This window comes from Eleutherodactylus coqui, chromosome 2 (assembly GCF_035609145.1).
Source record: "Eleutherodactylus coqui strain aEleCoq1 chromosome 2, aEleCoq1.hap1, whole genome shotgun sequence".
NCBI lineage: Eukaryota > Metazoa > Chordata > Amphibia > Anura > Eleutherodactylidae > Eleutherodactylus > Eleutherodactylus coqui.
The window spans coordinates 315,699,803-315,721,391 of NC_089838.1; the positions used below are offsets into that span (position 1 = coordinate 315,699,803).

At 45.2% G+C, this 21,589-nt stretch overlaps 1 protein-coding gene across 1 annotated transcript in view; it reads right to left on the bottom strand.

Annotated features, from left to right (window-relative positions):
* CNN1 (calponin 1) overlaps positions 1-21,023 on the bottom strand; it is an 85,783-nt gene extending 64,760 nt beyond the window's left edge. Inside the window, exon 1 of the mRNA XM_066593643.1 lies at positions 20,869-21,023. Within this exon, the coding sequence (XP_066449740.1) occupies positions 20,869-20,931 (63 nt within the window). The 5' untranslated portion in view covers positions 20,932-21,023. The remainder of the gene's footprint in view (positions 1-20,868) is intronic.
* Positions 21,024-21,589: the final 566 nt, after the last annotated feature.

The window sequence follows — 21,589 nt, forward strand, 5'->3', positions numbered from 1 at the left end:
GTCTGTGATGGGAGGAGCAGACTCTGTATTACATAGTTCCTCTCTCCCATTGGTCACCCTGTGGTGGGAATGGCTGACTCTCAATGAATAAGTATTTACCCCCCAAATCTATAATACACCAGAGTTGTTTAACTTTTTTAAAGGGTCTGTCCCACCACATGAAATTATCCCTGATTCAACATGATAAGAAATAACTATTTGATCGTTGGGGGTCCAACTGCTGGTATCCCCACCAATTTGGGTGCCAAAGGTCCTGCATCCGTTACAATGACTGCAGCGGATATTGCTGAGCGCTCGTACTGGCCAGTTTCCAGCGCTGTCATTATAATGTATGGTGCACATGCGTGACCTCCACTGCTCCATTTCTGTGGGGAACCCTTGATGGGGGTCCCAGCGGTTGGACCCCATCAATCATAAATGCATCCCCTATTTTGTGCTTTGGGGATAACATTAGATCTTAGTATAAGGGCTAATTCACAGGGGCAAGCGCAATATCCTCGGGCCAATATTGCGCTTGCCAACGTGCGGTCTTTGCAGCGACTTAAAACGTTTTTGACTCAAAATTTCATCTGTGAAGCTGCGATCCTAACATGCGTTCCATTAACTGCAATGGGAAACATTACATCGCATTCACATTCACATCGCACGGCATGCGAGGGCCAAGCCATGGCTTTTATGGTCCAATGAAAAATAACGGGCGAGGCGTTCCGCGGGATCACCCAAAGATAGAACGTGTTGCAAACCTTTTCTTCGCCGCATCGCTCGTGTGAAGGATTCTACTCAAATGAATGGATTTCATATTCGTACGATTTTTGTGCGCACCGCATAATACTCACGCGAGGATATTGAATAAGCCCTAACTCCTCTAAGTAACTTACCCCCTACTCAAACAAATGACACCAAAGTACCTCCCTGGCTCTGGTCATACTATGTGCTGCCTGTTAGGGTGCGCTCACATGGGCGTATGCGCGTTTTAGGAATTGCCTGCCTATTCTGGCGGCTGCTGATGGCTTTTGCGCAGGTAAGTACGCTGCGAATTTACATGCGCAAAAAAAGAGCTTCTGCAGACGGTCGATTTTGTGCGGGCATTCACGTGTGCAACATCGCTTGCTCCAACCGCAGAGAGTTCCCTCACATTCAGCGTTTTTACGCTATATTTTCGCACATGCTTTATTTTTGTACGCACCCAAGGCGTCATAAGAGTCAATGGGGGTGGGCATACCGTCCGCACGAAATCGCGCACTGAACTGTGTGATTTCATATGGTTCATCGATAACACCAGCGACTAATCAGATTTCTCAGCGTGTTCAGTCACGCCGTGGGTGTGGCCCACGCCAATGTGAGGGGACCGGAAGCGTAGAAAAGTACAGTAGAATATGCGTATACGTGCGCCATAGAGTGCTCCCTTCATAGCACAATTACATCATGCTATCGCGAGCGTATCTACGCATACGTTCATCTGCCGGAGCCCTGAAGGGCCTGACGCGCACTAACATAGGACACGCTGTTGTTGTTTTTTCACCTGACCGAACATGCGGGAAAAAAATAAACACGTCAACGAACCCATTGAAATCAATGGGCTCTATTTATTGCGTATCGGGTGTGCAAAATCTGTGCGCGTTATAGGCTGTACAAATACGCTTGTGTGAATGAGCCCCTAGGGGGCGCTCTCACGTCACCGATTTGCTGCGGATTTTGTCGCCGATCTGCCACAGATTTCACCCCTTTTATTGTAAATCAACAATCTGGTGCCAAATCCGCGCTGTGTGAACTAGGGGCTCATTCACGCAAGCGTATTAGCGCTGCTTATTACGTGCACAGATTTTGCACCGTTTTTGCGCTATGAACAAGGCTTTTTTGCACACCCATCAGCGTATTTTGCTGCACTTTTTCTATGTTCATTTCCGTGCGGGACACAAAGACGCGCCGTCTGAAATGGCTAATGAGTTCCAGATGTGTTCTCTTTCCAGCTGAATTACGCGGCGCATCACGCATCGCCTTGCTTATTGCGTGTGCGTCTGCGCTCTCCCCCATTGACTTTTATTGGGACCTTTGGTGCGCAAATATTTAGAAAAATAGAACATTTTCTATCTTTCTTTTGCGTGGCTGAAATAGACGCGCAAAATATGGAAATATACACGTACCCATTGAAATCAATGGGCTCTATTCTCCACGCGCATAGATGCGTCCGTGTGAAGCCGGGTAAGCCCACAGACAGTGCGCCAACTAGCACGTGTCACTCACCCCCACTGCAGGCTAAGTACCATGCAGGAAGGCTACTGCTTCGTTTTCATGGCACGGTTATACACCACCATACTAGATATAACATAGGGAAAGTGCGCACTGATGTGCAGACGCAATGTGCATGACCCTAAAGCTGCCCCATGTCTCAGTTCAGCATTGCGGCCTACAACGAGCATTTTCACAGTGTGCCAAATATGCAATAAAGTCCACGGATTGACTGGTAGACTTCTGCCGTTCCCACCAATATCCTGCATGCGGATATCACCCATATCATGTTACCTGTGACGTCACAGCTCACAATATACACAGTGATCTTGGCATAATAACAGGGCATAGACCGACAACTGTGCACAACACAACATTCAATACAGTGCTCGCATTTCACAGCGCCATTTGGCATATAACATGAAGAACCGCGCCAGATTAGCATATAGTAACATATCAATGCGGTGAATATAATACAGCAGTATACGCCACATGTAAGAACATAGGCAGCATATCCACCGCAGCACATTTCTGGTGACCCATAGCAGTAACAGCGTAAAGTGCCGGAACGTTTTGGTAAGAGACGGTATACAGTATCTGCGTTTGTTTCGACCCTCTTACATGTCTATTATAAGCACAGAGCAAGACCCCCTAGAGATATGGCATATACCCCGTGGGTACTCATACCACAGGTCGGAGCTACACCATCAGACGCCACACTAAATCTGAGAGCAGGAGTAATCTTCCCATGTGAAGTATTTCTGGCACGTTAAAAATAATTTCCTATAAAACGTGACTTTTATGTGATGGATCAGACATTTGTGTAAAATTATCCAGGCTCGTTGCAGTTTGTGTTCTTAGTGATTGCTAACATTTATTTCTACTGCATTCATGAATTAAAATCATTTAACTGGCAGGCATAGAAGATACCCAAGTTATACCAGCTGTGCCTACTGTATATGATTATATGCAGAAGATGCCCAAGTTATACCAAGTGAACGTATATAATTATATACAGAAGATACCCAGGTTATACCAGCTGTGCCTACTGTATATGATTATATGCAGAAGATGCCCAAGTTATACCAAGTGTATGTATATAATTATATACAGAAGATACCCAGGTTATACCAGCTGTGCCTACTGTATATGATTATATGCAGAAGATGCCCAAGTTATAGCAGCATGGTCCACATAATAATAATAATAATCTTTATTTGTACAGCGCCAACATATTCCGCAGCGCTCACAAAGACAGGGGGAATACAGAGAGACAAAAATACAAACATTACAGAACCACGGCTACATATAGTAATCAATTGATGGAAACAATAGGGGTGAGGGTCCTGCTCCAACGAGCTTACATACTACAAGTAATGGGGTGATACAGAAGGTAAAGGGGCTGGAGATGTGCCCGGTATGGCGAGGTGGAGAGTGAGGGATCCTATACACATAGACAATGGTCAGACATTTGGCCGTGTGACGGTAGAAACGGTGTGACTGCAGGAGCGGTTTATGATGGCTAGCAGGGATTGCAGTCAGTAGGTCAGGGAGCATGTTATCAGGCGGAGTACAGAGAGGTTTGTTTAGGGAATGCGGTATGCCTCCCTGAAGAGGTGCGTTTTTAGAGCACGCCAGAAGTTCTGCGAGTCCTGAAGTGCTGCTCTGAAGAAGTCTTGGAGGCGGGAAGGAGAAGTTCGAATTAAAGGGGCGCGCAGTCTAGTTTCGTCAGCAGAGCGGAGAACCCAGGCTGGGTGATGGATTGAGATGAGGGAGGCGATATAGGGGGGCGCTGCACTGTGGAGGGCTTTGTGGATGAAGGTAGTGAGTTTAAATTGAATTCTGTATTTAACAGGCAGCCAGTGCAGTGACCGGCACAGGGCAGAGGCGTCCGAGTAGCGGCTGGACAGAAATATGAGCCTGGCTGCCGCATTCAGGGTGGATTGGAGGGGGTAGAGTCTGGTGCAGAGGAGGCCGATCAGCAACGAGTTGCAATAATCGAGCCGTGAGTGGATGAGGGCAACAATAAACGTTTTTAGCGTGTCCACAGTGAGAAAAGAGCGGATTGTTGCGATGTTCGTGAGGTGCAGCTGACATGTTCGGGCCAGAGATTGGATGTAGGGGGTAAATGATAGATCGGAGTCGAATATGACCTCAAGGCAGCGGGCATTCTGTTTGGGAGTTATGGTGGCACCACACACTGAGATGGAGATGTCAGGATGAGGGCGGTTAGTGGAGGGTGGAAATACCAATAAGTCCGTTTTTAGAGAGGTTTAGTTTTAGGTAGAGAGAAGACATAGTGTTAGAGACATCGGACAGACAGTCGGTGATGTTTTGGAGGAAAGGTACAGCATAGAGGTGGTATTGGAGGCCAAATCTCCTGATGGTCTGTCCAATAGGGGCTGTGTAGATAGAGAAAAGGAGGGGGCCAAGGACCGAGCCCTGGGGGACCCCAACAGCAAGGGGAAGAGGAAGAGAGGTAGAGCCAGCAAAGGAGACAATGAAAGAGCGGTCAGATAGGTAGGAGGAGACCCAGGAGAGAGCAGTGTCCTTTAGGCCGATGGAGCGAAGCATACTGAGGAGGAGTTTGTGGTCAATAGTGTCAAATGCTGCAGAGAGGTCGAGGAGGATCAGTAGGGAGTAATCGCCCCTCTATTTGGCTGTCAGTAGGTCATTGGATACCCTTGTAAGGGCAGTTTCTGTCGAGTGTTGGGGTCGGAAGCCAGACTGTAGAGGGGCGAGGAGAGCGTTCTCTGATAGATAGCTTACAAGGTGGGAGTAAACTAGGCGTTCTAATAGTTTGGAAATGAAGGGCAGATTAGAGATGGGTCGGTAGTTGGCAGCATCAGTCGCGTCAAGAGTCAGCTTCTTTAGCAGTGAGGATATGATGGCGTGTTTGAAAGGTGAGGGAAAAATGCCAGAGGTCAGAGAGAGGTTGAATATAGTGGTGAGATGGGAGATGACCATTGGGGAGAGGGATCGGAGGAGGTGTGACGGGAGAGGGTCGCTAGCGCAGGTGGTGGGGTGAGCAGAGTAGAGCAATTTGGAGACTTCTTCCTCTGTCGCTGGTCTGAGAACAGACAGTGAGCAGGAGCTAGATGCAGTGCTGACAAGACTAGGGTCAGGGCTAGTCTGGGATTGGGAAGTTATTTCCTGACGGATGTCATCAATTTTCTTTTTGAAGTAGGCAGCCAGCTCTTCAGCACTGAGATCCGTCACCGGGGGCTGTGGTTTAGGGCTGAGAAGGGAGTGAAAAGTATCAAAGAGTCGTTTATGGGTGTGCAATAGTGAGGAGACGAGAGAGGTGAAGTAGACTTGTTTGGCATGGTGGAGGGCGAGGTTGTAGGTTTTGAGCATGAATTTGTAGTGGAAAAAGTCCGCGGACGTTTGCGACTTCCTCCACAGCCGTTCAGCACTTCTAGAGCACTGCCGGATGAGGCGCGTTTGAGGCGTGAGCCAGGGTTGCCGCGTTCTACATTGGATGGCTTGGGTCATGGGGGGCGCTGCTTCATCCAGGGCATGTTTGAGAGCGGTGTTGTAGTGAGCGGCAGCCAGGTTGCGGCAGGAGAGAGAGCAAAGTCTTTGGTGTGAATGGCCTTAAGGTTCTTGTAGGTACGGTAGGTAGGTGGGTCTGGAGAGATGTTAGGGAGCATGACAGAGAAAGAGAGGAGGTTATGATCTGAGAGAGGGAGAGGGGAGTTAGTGAAGTTGGAAGCAGAGCAGAGACAGAAGAAGACGAGATCAAGAGTGTTTCCATCCCTGCGAGTGGGAGAGGCTGGGAGTTGAGAGAGACCAAGGGAGGAGGTGAGCGAAAGAAGCTGAGAGGCAGATGGGGAGATGGGGTCATTAGTGGGGATGTTAAAATCACCTAAGATGAGGGTTGGAATTTGGCAGGATAGAAAGTGGGGGAGCCAGGCAGCAAAGTGGTCCAAAAACAGGCGAGAAGCACCTGGGGGGGGAGGGGGGCAGTAGATAACTGCTACTCGCATGGACAGTGGGCGGAAAAGCCGTAGCGTATGTACCTCAAATGATGGAAAAGGGAGTGAGGTTACTGGGGGGATGACCTTGTAGGTGCATTTTGGGGAGACAAGAGCACCTACTCCTCCGCCACGCCTGTCATCTGGTCTCGGGGTATGGGAGAACTGCAGGCCATTGTAAGACAGTGCAGCAGGGGAGGCCAGGTCAGACTGCTGTATCCACATTTCTGTGAGAGCGAGCAGACTTAAAGATTTAGCAGTAAAAAAGTCGTGGATGGTGGGGAGTTTATTACATGCTGACTGTCAGTTCCAGAGCGCACATTCAAAGGAGTCCGGTGAGGGCCAGGATTAGGAGAGATATCCCCAGCTGCTAGTAGCAGCAAGATAGCAAGGGTGAGCAGATGGTTAGGAGATTTATGAGGGCGACTATTATGTTTGTTAGTGGCATTAGGGGGTTTGGGGCTAAGCAAGAAGGTGAGGAGTGCATGTGAGCTGTACATCACTATATATAGGAGATGTATAACTTATACCAGCTGCACATATATAATTATATATAGGAGATACCCAGGTTATACCAGCATGCTCTATATCACTATATACAGGAGATGTATACCTTATACCAGGTGTACATATATAATTATATACAGGAGATACCCAGGTTATACCGACATGGTCCATATCACTATATACAGAAGATGTATAACTTATACCAGGTGTACATTTATAATCATATACAGAAGATACTCAAGTTATATCAGCATGGTCAATATCACTATACACAGGATGTATAACTTAATCCAGCTGTACATATATAATTATATACAAATGATACCCAGGTTATACCAGCATGATCCATATCACTATAAACAGGAGATGTATAACTTTTAGCAGCTGTTCATATGTAGTTACATACAGGAGGTACCCAGGTTATACCAGCATGCTCTCTATCATTATATACAGGGAGCTGTATAACTTATACCAGGTCTACATTTATAAGCATAAACAGGAGATACCCAGGTTATACCAGCATGATCCATATCACTATATACCGGAGATGTATAACTTATACCAGCTGTGCATATATAATTATACCCAGAAGATACCCAGGTTATACCAGCATGCTCCATATCACTATACACAGGAGATGTATAACTTATACCAGGTGTACATATATAATCATATACAGAAGATACCCAGATTATATTAGCATGGTCCATATCACTATATGCAGGTTCGATGTATAACTTATACCAGGTGTACATTTATAATCATAAACAGGAGATACCCAGGTTATACCAGCATGTTTCATATCACTATATACAGGAGATGTATAACTTATACCAGCTGTACATATATAATTATATACAGGAGATACCCAGGTTATACCAGCATGCTCCATATCACTATATACAGGAGATGTATAACTTATACCAGGTGTACATTTATAATCATAAACAGGAGATACCCAGGTTATACCAGCATGCTCCATATCACTATATACAGGGAGATGTATAACATATCACCTGTACATATATAATTATATACCAACAATTTGTGCAGACCAGACGGGTTGGCCTTCACTTCGCACTCACATCAGTTAGCCTTGTAGAGTCAGGGCGCCTTCACACTGGCGAGAAAAATATGCGATTTTCCCGCAATGTGAGAGTGAGTAAAAACGCAGAATTATGAAACCAATCATTTTCAATGGTTTCCTTCACATTTGCGATGTTTTCACTCATGCAATGTTGTGAGAGAAAAAATCGCAGCATGCCCTATCGTTCTGCGTTTTGCATTTTTGTATGTCCCATGTTTCTCTGTGGAGCCTCCTTTTTATCGCATTACATCGCACGAACTAGTGTTTTTTGTGAGATGCGCTCTTAATATTAGAAAGTCCTATTGACTTTCGCATTAAAAATCGCAGGCAAAATCACGTGAAAAAAATGCGCAAGAAAATCACAAGTGGCGAGAAAAAGCAGCTTTGACACTCAAAATCACTGCGAAAAATGTCGCAATTTTGCAGCGATTTTTACGATCGTCAGTGTGCAGGAGCCCTCATGCCATCTTCCCCAAACAAGGATGTGGTCAGGTTCGCACCAGTAATAGTGGGTCCGGCTGTGATGTTCCTCACAGGCCTGGGAATTATCTTGTGTCCAAACATTTTCTTCTTTTCAGATGTAAGCAGTGAGGCTTAAAGGGGTTGTCCCGCGCCGAAACGGGTTTTTTTTTTTCAACCCCCCCCCCCCCCCCCCCGTTCGGCGCGAGACAACCCTGATGCAGGGACGTAAAGAAAGCTTACCGGAGCGCTTACCTTAATCCCCCGCCAGCAACGGAGCAGGTAAGTATAAAACTTTTTATAACTTCTGTATGGCTCATAATTAATGCACAATGTACATTACAAAGTGCATTAATATGGCCATACAGAAGTGTATAGACCCACTTGCTGCCGCGGGACAACCCCTTTAACCCTTTCCAATCCACTGTCTGACCTCTGAAGACATTATGATTTAAGGCTGTACAGCTCCGATGTTGGAAGACATCCGTCAGGGTTCTCTTACTGTCTATTGCCAGCCTCTCTGCTGTCAAAGCCTATCCAACGTGTCACCTCATGTAGTACTGGCTTTAGCCAGCAGATAGCGCTGTTGTATAAAGGCAGAAAAAGAGTAACCCCCTAGGAAAACCAGGATACAAATTGGATTGGAAAAGGTTAATGAGATGAGTCCATGAAACTAAACACCGCTCTGTGGACTACTGCACATCATGGATACGACCCTGGTAATGCACATAGCGCCATTCTACAATGTTATTTCTACAAATTGTACTCACCCCTCTGTTCTTCAGATTTCTTCACCACCTGTTAGTGAGCAGCGCACCCCACGTGACATTTACTCCCCCCTCATCTCTCAGAAGTCCTCTGCAGTAAAGTATAATCTTCCCCAATATGGTAATAAAACATCTCTTAATCCTCCAGCATATAGTATTTTTTGCCATTAATGGCCAGAAATGGGTCAAAATCTGACCACAGAGCTTCCAGAAGTAATAATTCTGTAAAATGTTAACCCATGGCTAGGAAGTACAGTTGAAAAGAAAGTAAGTGAACCCTTTGGAATTCCCTGGATTTCTGCATTGATTACTAATAAAATGTGGTCTGATCGTTATGCAAGTCACAGTTATAGACAAACACAATGTAACTAATAACGCACACAGTTGTACTATCCATGTGGCTTACTGAGCACACTGAGTAATGTGCAAAGGCTAAAGCCCTGGGTGTGCAGCAAGCCACGGGTACACAATTATCTACAGATGGAGAAAATTTAGGACTGCTCTTCTCTCCCTAGGAGCGGGCGTCTTGTTAAGATCACTCCAAGAGTAAGGGTGAAGCCACACGAACGTATATCGGCTCGGTTTTCACGCTGAGCCGATATACGTTGTCCTTGTGTGCAGGGGGGAGAGGATGGAAGAGCCAAGTGCAGGAACTGTGCTCCCGCCCCATCTCTGCCTCCTCTCCGCCCCTCTGCACTATTTGCAATGGGGAGAGGTGGCGCGGGGCGGGGCTAATTCCCGGCCCTTAGCCCCGCCCCCAGGTCTCGCCTCCTCTCATTGCAAATAGTGCAGAGGGGCGGAGAGGAGGCAGAGAGGGGGCGGGAGCCTCAGTTCCTGCTTCTGGCTCTTCCATCCCCCCCCCTGCACACCAGGACAACGTATATCGGCTCGGCGTGAAAACATAGCCGATATACGTTCGTGTGAATGCACCCTTACTGTTGTGCAAATGTGATTTGCAACTACAGGAAATATTTGGTGAAGGTGATTTATTTGGTAGAGGTGGAATATTTACATATGATACAAAACTATGTAAAGTAATTAACACAAGAGAAAACAGAATGCGGTTACATATAGTTCAGAATACGGTTATAAATGGATCTAGATCAGTTGGGGGCAAAAAAGTGGCAAATGAGGTCGAACACTGATAATGTCAGGTTCTGCACATGGACAGGAAATCCATGTCACCATTACACACCAAATGGGAAACCACTGGGTAACACTGACATGGAAACGGACTTGGAGATTTTAGTTAACTGTAAGCTTAACTGGAGCAACCAGTGTCAGGCAGCTGCTGCCAAGGCAAATAGGATCACGGGATGCATCAAAAGAGGTCATGGGGCGCATGATGAGAACATTGTTCCTCCTCTCTACAAGTCACTGGTCAGGCCACACATGGAATATTGTGGGCAGTTTTGGGCACCGATACTCAAGAAGGATATATCAGAGCTTGAGTGGGTACAAAGGTGGGCAACTAAAGTGATAAATGAAGTGGATGGACTACAATACCCAGAACAGCTATCAAAATTGGGGTTATTTCGTTATTCTGACTGTCAGATTGGAGTTGAAAAGAATTTTTTTCTCTTTGATGAGGAAAATTGGTTTCTACCTCATGGTTTTTTTTTGCCCTTCCTCTGGATCAACATGGGGGGTAATAGACTGAACTAGATGGACATGTGTTTTTTTTCACCCTTACACACTATGTAACTGTATTGCTGTGCAACATTTACTACTGCTAGTGACCTTGGCCTCTCCGTGTTAATAGCTGGCTGGTGGCTTACTGGTACGGTGGTAGCCCTTGCACATAGCCCACTATAACAATGAGCAGTAGACCATTGCCACAATTGTCTCACTGCAGCCGGGGGGTTAGGACAGCTTTTATTACCTTGAGGGGGTTTTGAGTAATACATTTGCTATAGACATCTGGCCATTTCCACCTCACAGGCTCCAAGAATGAGGTGGTTTTGGGCATTCTAGTTAGAGCTGCATAAGGTTTGACTTACAAACATGCCATGCTCTGTGATTTCTCTATTTGTTCACTAGGGTGGGTGCTGGAGAAAATACAGGATAGGCCGCGGAAAATTAGCCAGGACGACACTCTTATGAAAGCTGGCTAAAAGAAAATCTTTGGGAAGGGGCGAAGCATTAGAGAGCAAAAAATTCAGGACGGAGACAAGCGGCAGCGATACAATATATCAGGAAGACACAATGCTGAGCGAGAGGGTGAGTGCTGGAGGACCCGGGACACAACTCTAGATAGTGCTGTGTTTTAATCCTATGTCTGGTGGGAGAGGAGGATGAAAAAAATGCTAGATATCAGCACTGGTCTCATGATTTGATTACTGACCAGGCCTGTGGTTTACGGGCTAGGAGGCAACTCTACCCATGACCCTGTCACCGGTTCACCGGTTGTCCTTCCTTGGACCAATTTTGGTAGGTAGTGACCACTACATACCAGGAACACCCCACAAGAACTGCTGTTTTGGAGACGCTCTGATGCAGTCATCTACACATCACAATTTCACCCTTGTCTCTGATCTTTACACTTGTCCATGTTTACTGCTTTCAACACACCAATTTCAAGAACTCGCTGATCATCTGCTACCTGATATATCCAACCCCTGACAGGCGTCATTGTCATCAGATCAGTGTTATGCACCTCACCTGTCCATGGCTTCACCATCTTAGTGCTTTCTGATGTCTATATGTCATTAACAACATCCAGTTCATGCTCTATGATGGATATCTATCTATCTATCTATCTATCTATCTATCTATCTATCTATCTATCTATCTATCTATCTATCTATCTCATATCTATCTATCTATCTATCTATCTATCTATCTATCTATCTATCTATCTATCTATCTATCTATCTATCTATCTATCTATCTATCTATCTATCTATCTAATAGTGATCATGCAAAAGCTGCCATTGTACTCGTGAGATCAATAACAGGGAAGGCACTGATACAAATAGCCGGGTTCCTGTGCCAGCTGCCGATTTTGGATGTAGCATCAATCCGTTTAATACCTTAGATGCCATAATCAATAGTGGTTGGAGAGAAGGAAGGGTTTATCTCTGTCATCCAATCTGCCCCCTTGTGAAACAATTGTATAGTTTGACAGCCAGGGTACTAATGATGGCAAACAGGTCTGCCATCTAAGGAAGTCTATTAGGCCCTGCCAGAAGTTAGGCTACCTGTCAGTGTAAAACTGACAGGTGTAATATACTGCAATATGGAAGTATTGTAGTGTATACAAGAAATCAAGTGATCATATGATCAATTTCCATTGTTGGATAAAAAGGAAAAAAAAAATGAAAAATTGTTTAATAAAATGTTAATAAAATGTAAAAAGAATACCCCTCCCCCCAAATTGCCATTTTCCCCTTTAGGCCCTCTGTCCACGGGCGTTGCGGTATCCCGTGGCGGATCTCCACCGCAGGAGTCGCCGCCCGGGAGCAGGAGTCGGCAGATGGATCTTCGCTGTCAGCCTATATGACAGATAGGCTGACCGCGAAGAATCACGACAATTCGCAGCATGCTGCGAATTGCCGCCCGTGAGCGGAGAATCGTAATGATTCTCTGCTGGTGGACAGGGGGGGCAGCGCTTTCCATAGCAATGCTATGGAAAGCTTCAGATGGTGTGATTTGATGGCGATTTCCCACCAGCGGAATCTCGCCCGTGGATAGGGGGCCTAAACATTGCTTTCTTAGAAATGAAAAACCAAAGCAACAAAACAAAAAGTTGCATGTCCCAAACTTCAACCAATTAAAACATCTACTCATCTGTCTAAAGACAAGTCCTCACACAGCTCCATCATTGTCAAATTAAAAACGTTATGGGTCTGAGTACCCCAAAAACAAACAAAAGTGTTTTTACTTTAGAGAAGTGTATAAAAACATTAAAAGAAAAACTTTGTACACTCGGTATCGCCTTAAGGCCCAATGTACACGAGATCCAACCCTGTGCCCCCGCCTGTAACTCCCACGTACCTGTCCGCTGGCTTTGTCTGCATTCGGCCTCTGTACTGCGGATGTGCTGGTTGGCGCACATGCGCAGTACAGTGTGTGATGCACTGTTGCTAGGCGATAAAGCGGATCCCGCAGCCCCTGTGCACTCCTCACTGCGAATGGGCCGCGGGACGGACAGCTTCCATTGACATAAAATATCATAAAAACAAAACTTCAAAATTTGTGTAACTACTGGTTTTGTTCCGCTCCTGGGTTCCGCTGGGTTCACACGGGGCGGATTCTCGACGGAAATCTCGCGGTTTGGCCGCAGCGAAAAACCGCAAGATTTCCGCCGGGAGACCCGCTGCTTCAAAACCTGCGGCGGTTTTGAAGCGGCCTGGCCGCTTGCTCTTCCGCTGCGGATGGCGATCCCATAGAGGAGAGCGCGGCCGCAGCGGGAAAAAAAAATGAACATGCTGCGGCGGCTTCTGCCGGCTTTGCCGCAGCGGATTTGCCGTCCATAAATCTCGTCAACATGGCTGGCTAATCTTGGGATTAGCAGCCGCATGCGGATTTGCCGCTGCAAAATTCCGGACGGAATTTCCGCAGCAAATCTGCCCCATGTGAGCCCAGCCTGATTGTTTTTCAATGCATTTTTAGTATGCCAAAATGGTGCCATTAAAAAAATACAACTTGTTCAGCAAACTACAAGCCCTTATTCAACCACAATGACGGAAAAATGATAGCTCTCAGGAGGCAAGGATAAAAAATAATTAAAATTGCTTGGTCACTAAGGCTGGAACAGGCCGCATGCTTAAAAAGGTTGTTTGTTACAAATTAAGTTTTTAAGATTAGAGCTAAATGGGTTAAAACAATAAAATAAAGACTACATCAACAACTTGAGATATGCGGATGATCCGACTCTGCTGGCTGAAGGAGAGGAGGATCTGATAAACAGGATTTTGAAATGTAGGATAGAAAGTGAAAAAAATGGGGCTGCACCCTAACATCAAGAGAACAAAGATCACGACAACAGCGGCGAACGGGAAGCTAAAGCTTAAAAAGTTTGGAGATTCATCTTCCTCGTATCAAAACCGACCAAGATGGCAAATCTGCCCAGAAATCAAACGTAGGATCGCATTTGGCTCTTCTGCAATGGTTGGAACCTGGAAGAGCAAAGATATCACCCTAACAACCAAAAGCCACTAGTTGGAGCCATCGTCTTTCTTATGATCATGAATGGGTGCAAGAGTTGGACACTAAGAAAGGCGGACAGGAGGAGAATCAATGCATGTGATATGTGCTGCTGGTGGAAATGATTAAGAATACCGTAGACAGCCGGGTAACAAACAGCAAAGTGTTGGATTGCATAACCAGGGACATCGCTAGAAGTAATGTCACTAGACTGCGACTGACTTACTTTGGCCATGCCATGCATGCAAACTGGCTAGAGAAGTCAATAATGTTGGGAATGACCAGTGGAACCAGAAGAAACGGCCGACAGAGAACACGCTGGCTCGACACCATCAAAATGGATACCAATCTGTGCATCAAGCAGTTAAAACAAGCCGTGCTCGACTGGGAAGCATGGAGAATGTTCACCTATAGTGTCACCAAGAGTCGGACATGAATAAATGGATAGATTGATTGACTTACCTCAGAAGCCACAGCATCAGCAATCGGAGCTCTGGGCATCATGGCGCCAAGAATGTGAGCTCTGATGCCAGGAGAACCGGTGTTGATGCTGTGGCATATGACTGGCAGGCAGTGGCCACCTGACTTCTGTTGTAAATAGACATGGAAGAATGGTGGAGCTGCAGAGCTGGATCGCCCGGCTTGTGGAGGGTGAATACCATTTATTTTTTGTTCTAACTCATTTGGCTCTAATTTGGAAAACTTAATTTGTAACCAGATAACTACTTTGAAGGGTTTTACCACTAAAGACATTTATTCTCTATCTAGACAAAACATTTATTCTCTACAGGGGATAAATGCCTGTCGCTGGGGGTCTAACCATTGGAACCTCCAGCAATCCTGAGAACGGCATCACTGAATGCCTCATGTGAATGGAGCCGCATGTGGTGTGCATGCGTGACCATACACCTCTATGGGACAGATGGAGATATCTGAACACATCAACCTCTACTTGTCTCATAAAATTGAATGGAGAGGTGGTCAAGCATGCGCACCGCTACTTAATTCAGAGCATACATGCGTTTTCAATAAGAATAGGGGTTTAGCAGTGGCTTATCTCCTGCAGTAAAGAATGGGCATACTGAAATCCAATATGGACAGTTCTTCTTTCCCCCATTAATTGCTGTCCAGGCAGAGTTGGTAGACTTTCATTCACATAAGATGGTCAGTTGATCCCAATGAAATTGGCAGGTTCAGATGACATTTATTTAGGGCTGGGTTCAGACCACCGTTTGATTTTCCATTTTCCTGATCAAATATAGAAGCAGGAAAACAGAAGTCCCACCCAGATGGATTCATCCTATAACCAAATTGAACAGCATCGGACGGACCCCATTGACCATAATGGGGTCTGGGAGGCTTCTGTTATGCCCTCCAGGATGCTGCTATGTTTCATTCTGGACTTTAGGACAGATCCACTCCGAAGGCTCCAAACAGGAGGTCTGGCATAGATGTGAACAGAGTCTAATGTGTATGACCTTCAGTCTATAAGAAGAGGCCAGCCAAAGGTAGAAGAGAGGATCTGCAAGAGTTGGGACGTAAAGTTATAATGTTGTGAGATAGCTACGTCGCCCATATTCTGCAGTCCATTAATTACCTAATAATTGCATAATTGACAGCAGACAAGGTTTTCGCGGAAGAACATGTACTTTTTTGGTCTTCGCCATACAATACTTTACTGTTGTCATGTTTTCAATGAAGCCCTTTTACATGTGCCAGCTATACATTATGTATATCATTCATAAAATGCTCTAAACCACATGTTCGCATGCTGCCAAACCGCATGTGCCCCATTACACAAGTCATCCTGACACCCACATTATGTGGAATCTGTCAATCCATTGCCTAACGATTTGAGAGGCATGTTGGTTGGATAATAGTAATGCGAAACTGGAATGAAATTCAGTCTGCTTAGTCTCCTCATGAATTAGAAAGGAGGTCTGCTCTTCACAAACCCTTTTCAGATACCTTCTAAGGAAAACTGAGCTATTGAAAATTGGGTGGGTGGAATCACCCACTCCCATCCTCCATTGGCCAGAGCCAAGTTATTGTCTGGAGGACCAAGGGTCCTCCGGAGAGCAGAAGACATTGGACAGAATGGTTGTCTTAAGGTTCCTATACACCTTCTACAACTATTGGACAAACCATTGTCTCTCCAACAGCTATTTCTTTCAGTTTCCCATACATATGACTGTTCAGCTCGGTTGAATGTTCATGTATTTAGGGAGTTAAGCCTCAGCGAGGCAGCTTGTGTATCTCTCAGGGAACATAAAGATAGGACATTGGGATTAAATATCCTGAATCCTTCATTCCCCCAACATCATCAATCATGGGGAAAGTTCAGCACTCTAGAGAGTCATCCAACCCCACTGCTATTGGTAGGATTGGATCAATAAACTGTAATGTCTATGGAAACCTTAAATGTCCCCTATGGTTTCCTCACCACATACAACCAATTTTGAAGGCTCTTAACACCAATACCTCTCCATTTGTAAAGACAACATGCAGAGTGAAATGTGTTTGTCCAAATTGGACAACCAAATTGCAGAACCCCTTTAACTCCTTTGGTTCCAATTGGACAACCCCTGTAAAAAACCTCACCTGTATTTCGAAGGGAAACACCATATTACCTCAGCAGCACCAAAGGAAATATTTCTGATGGTTAGGGCTCATGCACAATGGCGACAGCGATATTACGCCGTGATTAATCGCCCTCACAATCCTTCTGAACACCCCTGGATGCAAGGCGTTTTCACATGGAAACCGCCTCATATCCCTGCGGGGGTTCCCTTCATCCCCGCCGCAGCTGTGACAACCACGGCAGGAGACCGCGATGTTCTCCCATTGTTTTCAATGAGGCTGGTCCTATTGAAGACATGTGGAAACCCCTGGATGTGACAGCCTTGCATCCCAGCGGGGCTGAAGGAATCCCCTGTTGAAGCTGTCACAGCCGTCATGATGTTCCCCCATTGTTTTCAATGGGGCCGTCACATTGAAGACAATGGGCGATATCACATAAAAAGAAAGATGATGCAAATTATTTTTTTCACGCAGCATCGCAGGAGTGAAAACATCGCAAATGAGAATGAAACCATTGAAAATCATTGGTTTCATAATCATGCATTTTCACTCACTATCGCATCGCAATTTTCTCGCCAGTGTGATGGAGCCCTTTGTCTTTCAGCTATACACAACTAGAACAGGCCTACACCATTGACATTGAAGATGTATCGACTAGAGAAGCTCCTTCCATCATCTTCTTCTCGTAGTTTGCTCTAGGAAGTCCTTAAGTTACAATAACCATTTTTAGCAACTATAGAGTTACCATTTTGTATCCAAATCACCCACTTTTCTACAAATACCTAGCCTTGCTCTCTTCTGCCTCAGCAGTAAAATGAAGAACCTGGGATTGAAAGGCCTTTAGTCTGGAATGAAAGGCATTATGTAAACTGGAAGGCAAGAGAGCTAAGAGGTCCAGAGCAAAAGCCATTGCTTGGTTGTCCTTGTCCATCAGTCCTAAACTCTTTGTCACTGACCACATCCAACCTGCATTATAGGCTTAATCCTCACATCTGCTGTTGCATATAAACCCCTAAAGTCCTGGTATTATCATAGTTAAAATTAGCTCTGACAACCGCGGCCACCTACAAGAGCGCAGAACCTATACAAAGCAAGAATCAGTCGAGTTCAATGATTTTCCTGAGATGACTGACTTGTCTTGGCATATCAAAGCTATTGCATCTCAGAAATTCATTTTGGCTTAATTGATTAAGGCTAGACTTGAAGTAATGCTTTGTTGCATATAAGGAAGCATTACACTTGGCAGTGGTGAATAGAGGTACTGCAAGTAGAACAATGGCAATTGAAGACTTATTTTTATGAGCAAATTATGGTCAACAGTAAATGACTGGAGACAAAGCATTCATCTGTTATATTTGTGGACTCTATCCATGCCTAGAACTTCTGCAATCAGTAATATCTTCTTTTTTGGAATAACCATATAGAATAAGCCAACATGTATTGGCTGTAATGCTGGTAACTGGTTCTCATATGCTCCATGTATGATCCAAGGGAGCACAAGAAATTCCCTTCTCACCTAACTGTAATAATGCATGTCTTCTCCTAATGAAGCCAGGACCACCATGGAATAGGGTCCTAGAAGGTTATGAATGAGCTGGTGGTCTGTCCATTGGAGATAACATGAAGCAGTTGGTGGGAATAGGGTGGTCATTGAGAATGATACATGAGTGACTCTCAGCCGTGTTATACATCTAGACGGCACCAGTGGCTGCTCTTGAGGTGAAGCAGACATCAGTAGCATCAACTCCATGTCAAGTAAAATCAACATTCTGTCAACAAACAAGAGTATTCCATTGCAGTGAAACCAATCCATCATGTCACAGGAATCCAGCTCAAGTGCCAGATTGTTACACAGAAGACAGAAATACATCGCTAAGAGTGTGAGCTCTGCAGACCAGACAAAACGTTACTCATCAACATCTCTGGGGGGAACTCGAATTCCAGGACAATGGCACGCTGAGACTTGGAATACAAGACAATGATACAATGCTAGTTGGGGTACAGAACAGTAACACACCGACACCTTGGGTACAACCAAGGATACAGTGATGGTTGGGGTACAGAACAGTAACACACCGACACCTTGGGTACAACCAAGGATACAGTGATAGTTGGGGTACAGAACAGTAACACACTGAAACTTGGGGTACAGCCAATGACACAGTGATAGTTGGGGTACAGAACAGTAACACACTGACACTTGGGGTACAACCAATGATACTATGATAGTTGGGGTACAGAACACTAACAGATGGGTACTTAGGGTACAGGACAATGACACGCTGACACTTGGGGTACACAACAACTTGGGGTACAGGATAATGACATGCTGCCACTCGGGGTACAGGAAAGTGATACAGTGACACTTGGAGTACTGGATAATGACATACTGACACTTGGGGTGCAGGATAATGATGCGTTGATACTTGGGGTACAAGACAATGGCACACTGACACTTAGGGTACAGGAAAGTGATACAGTGACACTTGGAGGCAGGACAGAATAATGATACATTTGTACTTGGGGTACAGGATAATGGGATACTAACATTTGGAGTACAGGAAAATAGTATACTAACACTTGGGGTACAGAACAATAACACACTTATACTTGGGGTAAAAAACAATGATATACTAATGCTTGGGGTAAAAATGATACCCTGAGAATTGGGGTACAAGACAATGTTGCACTGGTACTTTGGTTACAGGATAATGATACTATGACACTTGGGGTACAGGACATTGATACTTGAACTACAAGGATAATGACACGCTGACACTTAGAGTACGGCACAGTGAGAAGTTGATACTTGTGGTACAGAACAATGAAACATTAACACTTGGGGTGTCGGACAGTGGCACACTGATAGTCGGGGTAAAGCATAAAGTCACATAAAGACACTTGGGGAACAGGACAATGAAACATTGATACTTTCCACACAGGATAATGACACACTGACACTTGGGGTACAGAATAATGACAAACTTACACTTGGGGTACAGGACAATGAAACATTGATACTTGCCATACAGGATAATGACACACTGACACTTGGGGTACAGAATAATGACACACTGACACTTGAGGTACAGGATAATGAAACATTGATACTTGCCATACAGGATAATGACACACTAACACTTGGGGTACAGAATAATGACATGCTGACACTTGGGGTACCTGATAATGACACACTGCCCCTTGGGGTACAGGATAATGACACGAGATGTTAATAATTAGGGTACAAGACAATGACACATTTACACTTGGGGTACAAGATAATGACACACTGATACTTGGGATACAGTATGATGTTACTCTGAGACTTGGGGTACAGAACAATGACACACTGATAGTTGAGATACAACACAATGACACACTGACAGTTGGGGTACAGGACAATGGCACTGTGACACTGAGGGTATAGGATAATGGCACAGTGACACTTGGTGTATGAGTTAATGACACACTGATACTTGAGGTACAGCACAATGACTCATTCAAACTTGGGGTACAAGATAATGACACCCTGACACTTGGCATACATGACAATGACACGCTGACAATTGGGCTACAGGACAATGGCACTGTGATACTTGGGGTATGAGTTAATGACACCCTGACACTTGGGGTACAGGACAATGCCATGCTGACACTTGGGGTACAGGATAATGCCATGCTCACACTTAGGGTACAGGACAATGCCATGCTGACACCTGGGGTACAGGACAATGCCACGCTCACACTTAGGGTACAGGACAATGCCATGCTGACACTTGGGGTACAGGATAATGACACACTGACTCTAAATAGAAAGCTCTGAGGAGCACACAAGTACAATAAGAAAGCTGTGTGATCAGACTGTCAGCTCTTCAGATCACAGTTCTATCCTCAGCCATAAGAAAAATGTCCGGTACACATCCGAAATCTACAACTAGTCAGCAGAAAAGAGTATCAGCTCCGCAGACCAAAGTGTTAGCTGCAATCACTATCCTGGGAGATTCATACCACATAGAGATATAAGTGCATGGATTGTCAGCTCTTGTGGTTACAGCTCCACATGCGTTCTACAGCTTACGACTTCGACTGCATGCTCTTGGGACAAGCTCCTCACCTTGTTCTTAACCTCTGCACTGAGTCCATAGGCTGGGCCCTTGTTAAAGTGAGCAGCAGACATGTTGATGTGTCCTGTAGCCTTGCTCCCTCAGAAGATGCTCCTAAAATCTTTCCTTCAACTTTTTAAATGTCTCATTATCCGGGAGTTGTGTGTCTGCGGAGGGGCTGGGGGATTGGTTCAGTGTGTGGCCAATTGTGGAGCCGCATTCCCTGTGATGTCAACGTGTTGGTATTAAAAAAAAAAGAAGCATATATATTTATATAGTGAGATATATCAGGGCTGTGTCAGATTTTCCAACTTTGGAATTCTTTGGACTGATGATGGCAGCGAACGAGGGAGAGAGGGAGGGAGAGGAGGGAGGAAGCCAGACAGAGGACTCAGAAATAAAGATAGGGAATGAGGGGGAATGCTAATAAAACTTTATAGGATCAGAGGACTAAAGGGTTAAATGGAGGGAGGAGGCGACATCAGAGCGAGAAAACATAAATACAAAGTTATTGAGCTAAACAACAGCTGACGAGATCCGACAATGCAGCAGAGGCGGAGAGTGATCTATTCCCAACATAGGGGATAAACGACTAGATTGTAAGCTCTGCAGAACATGTCACTTTCCACTCCATCCACCACTTCTTTGCATACAGTCACTGATCCATTATCACTTCTTATCCAGACTTCAAATGCACAACTGTTTGTATATAGAGGTCTAGACTTATAAGGA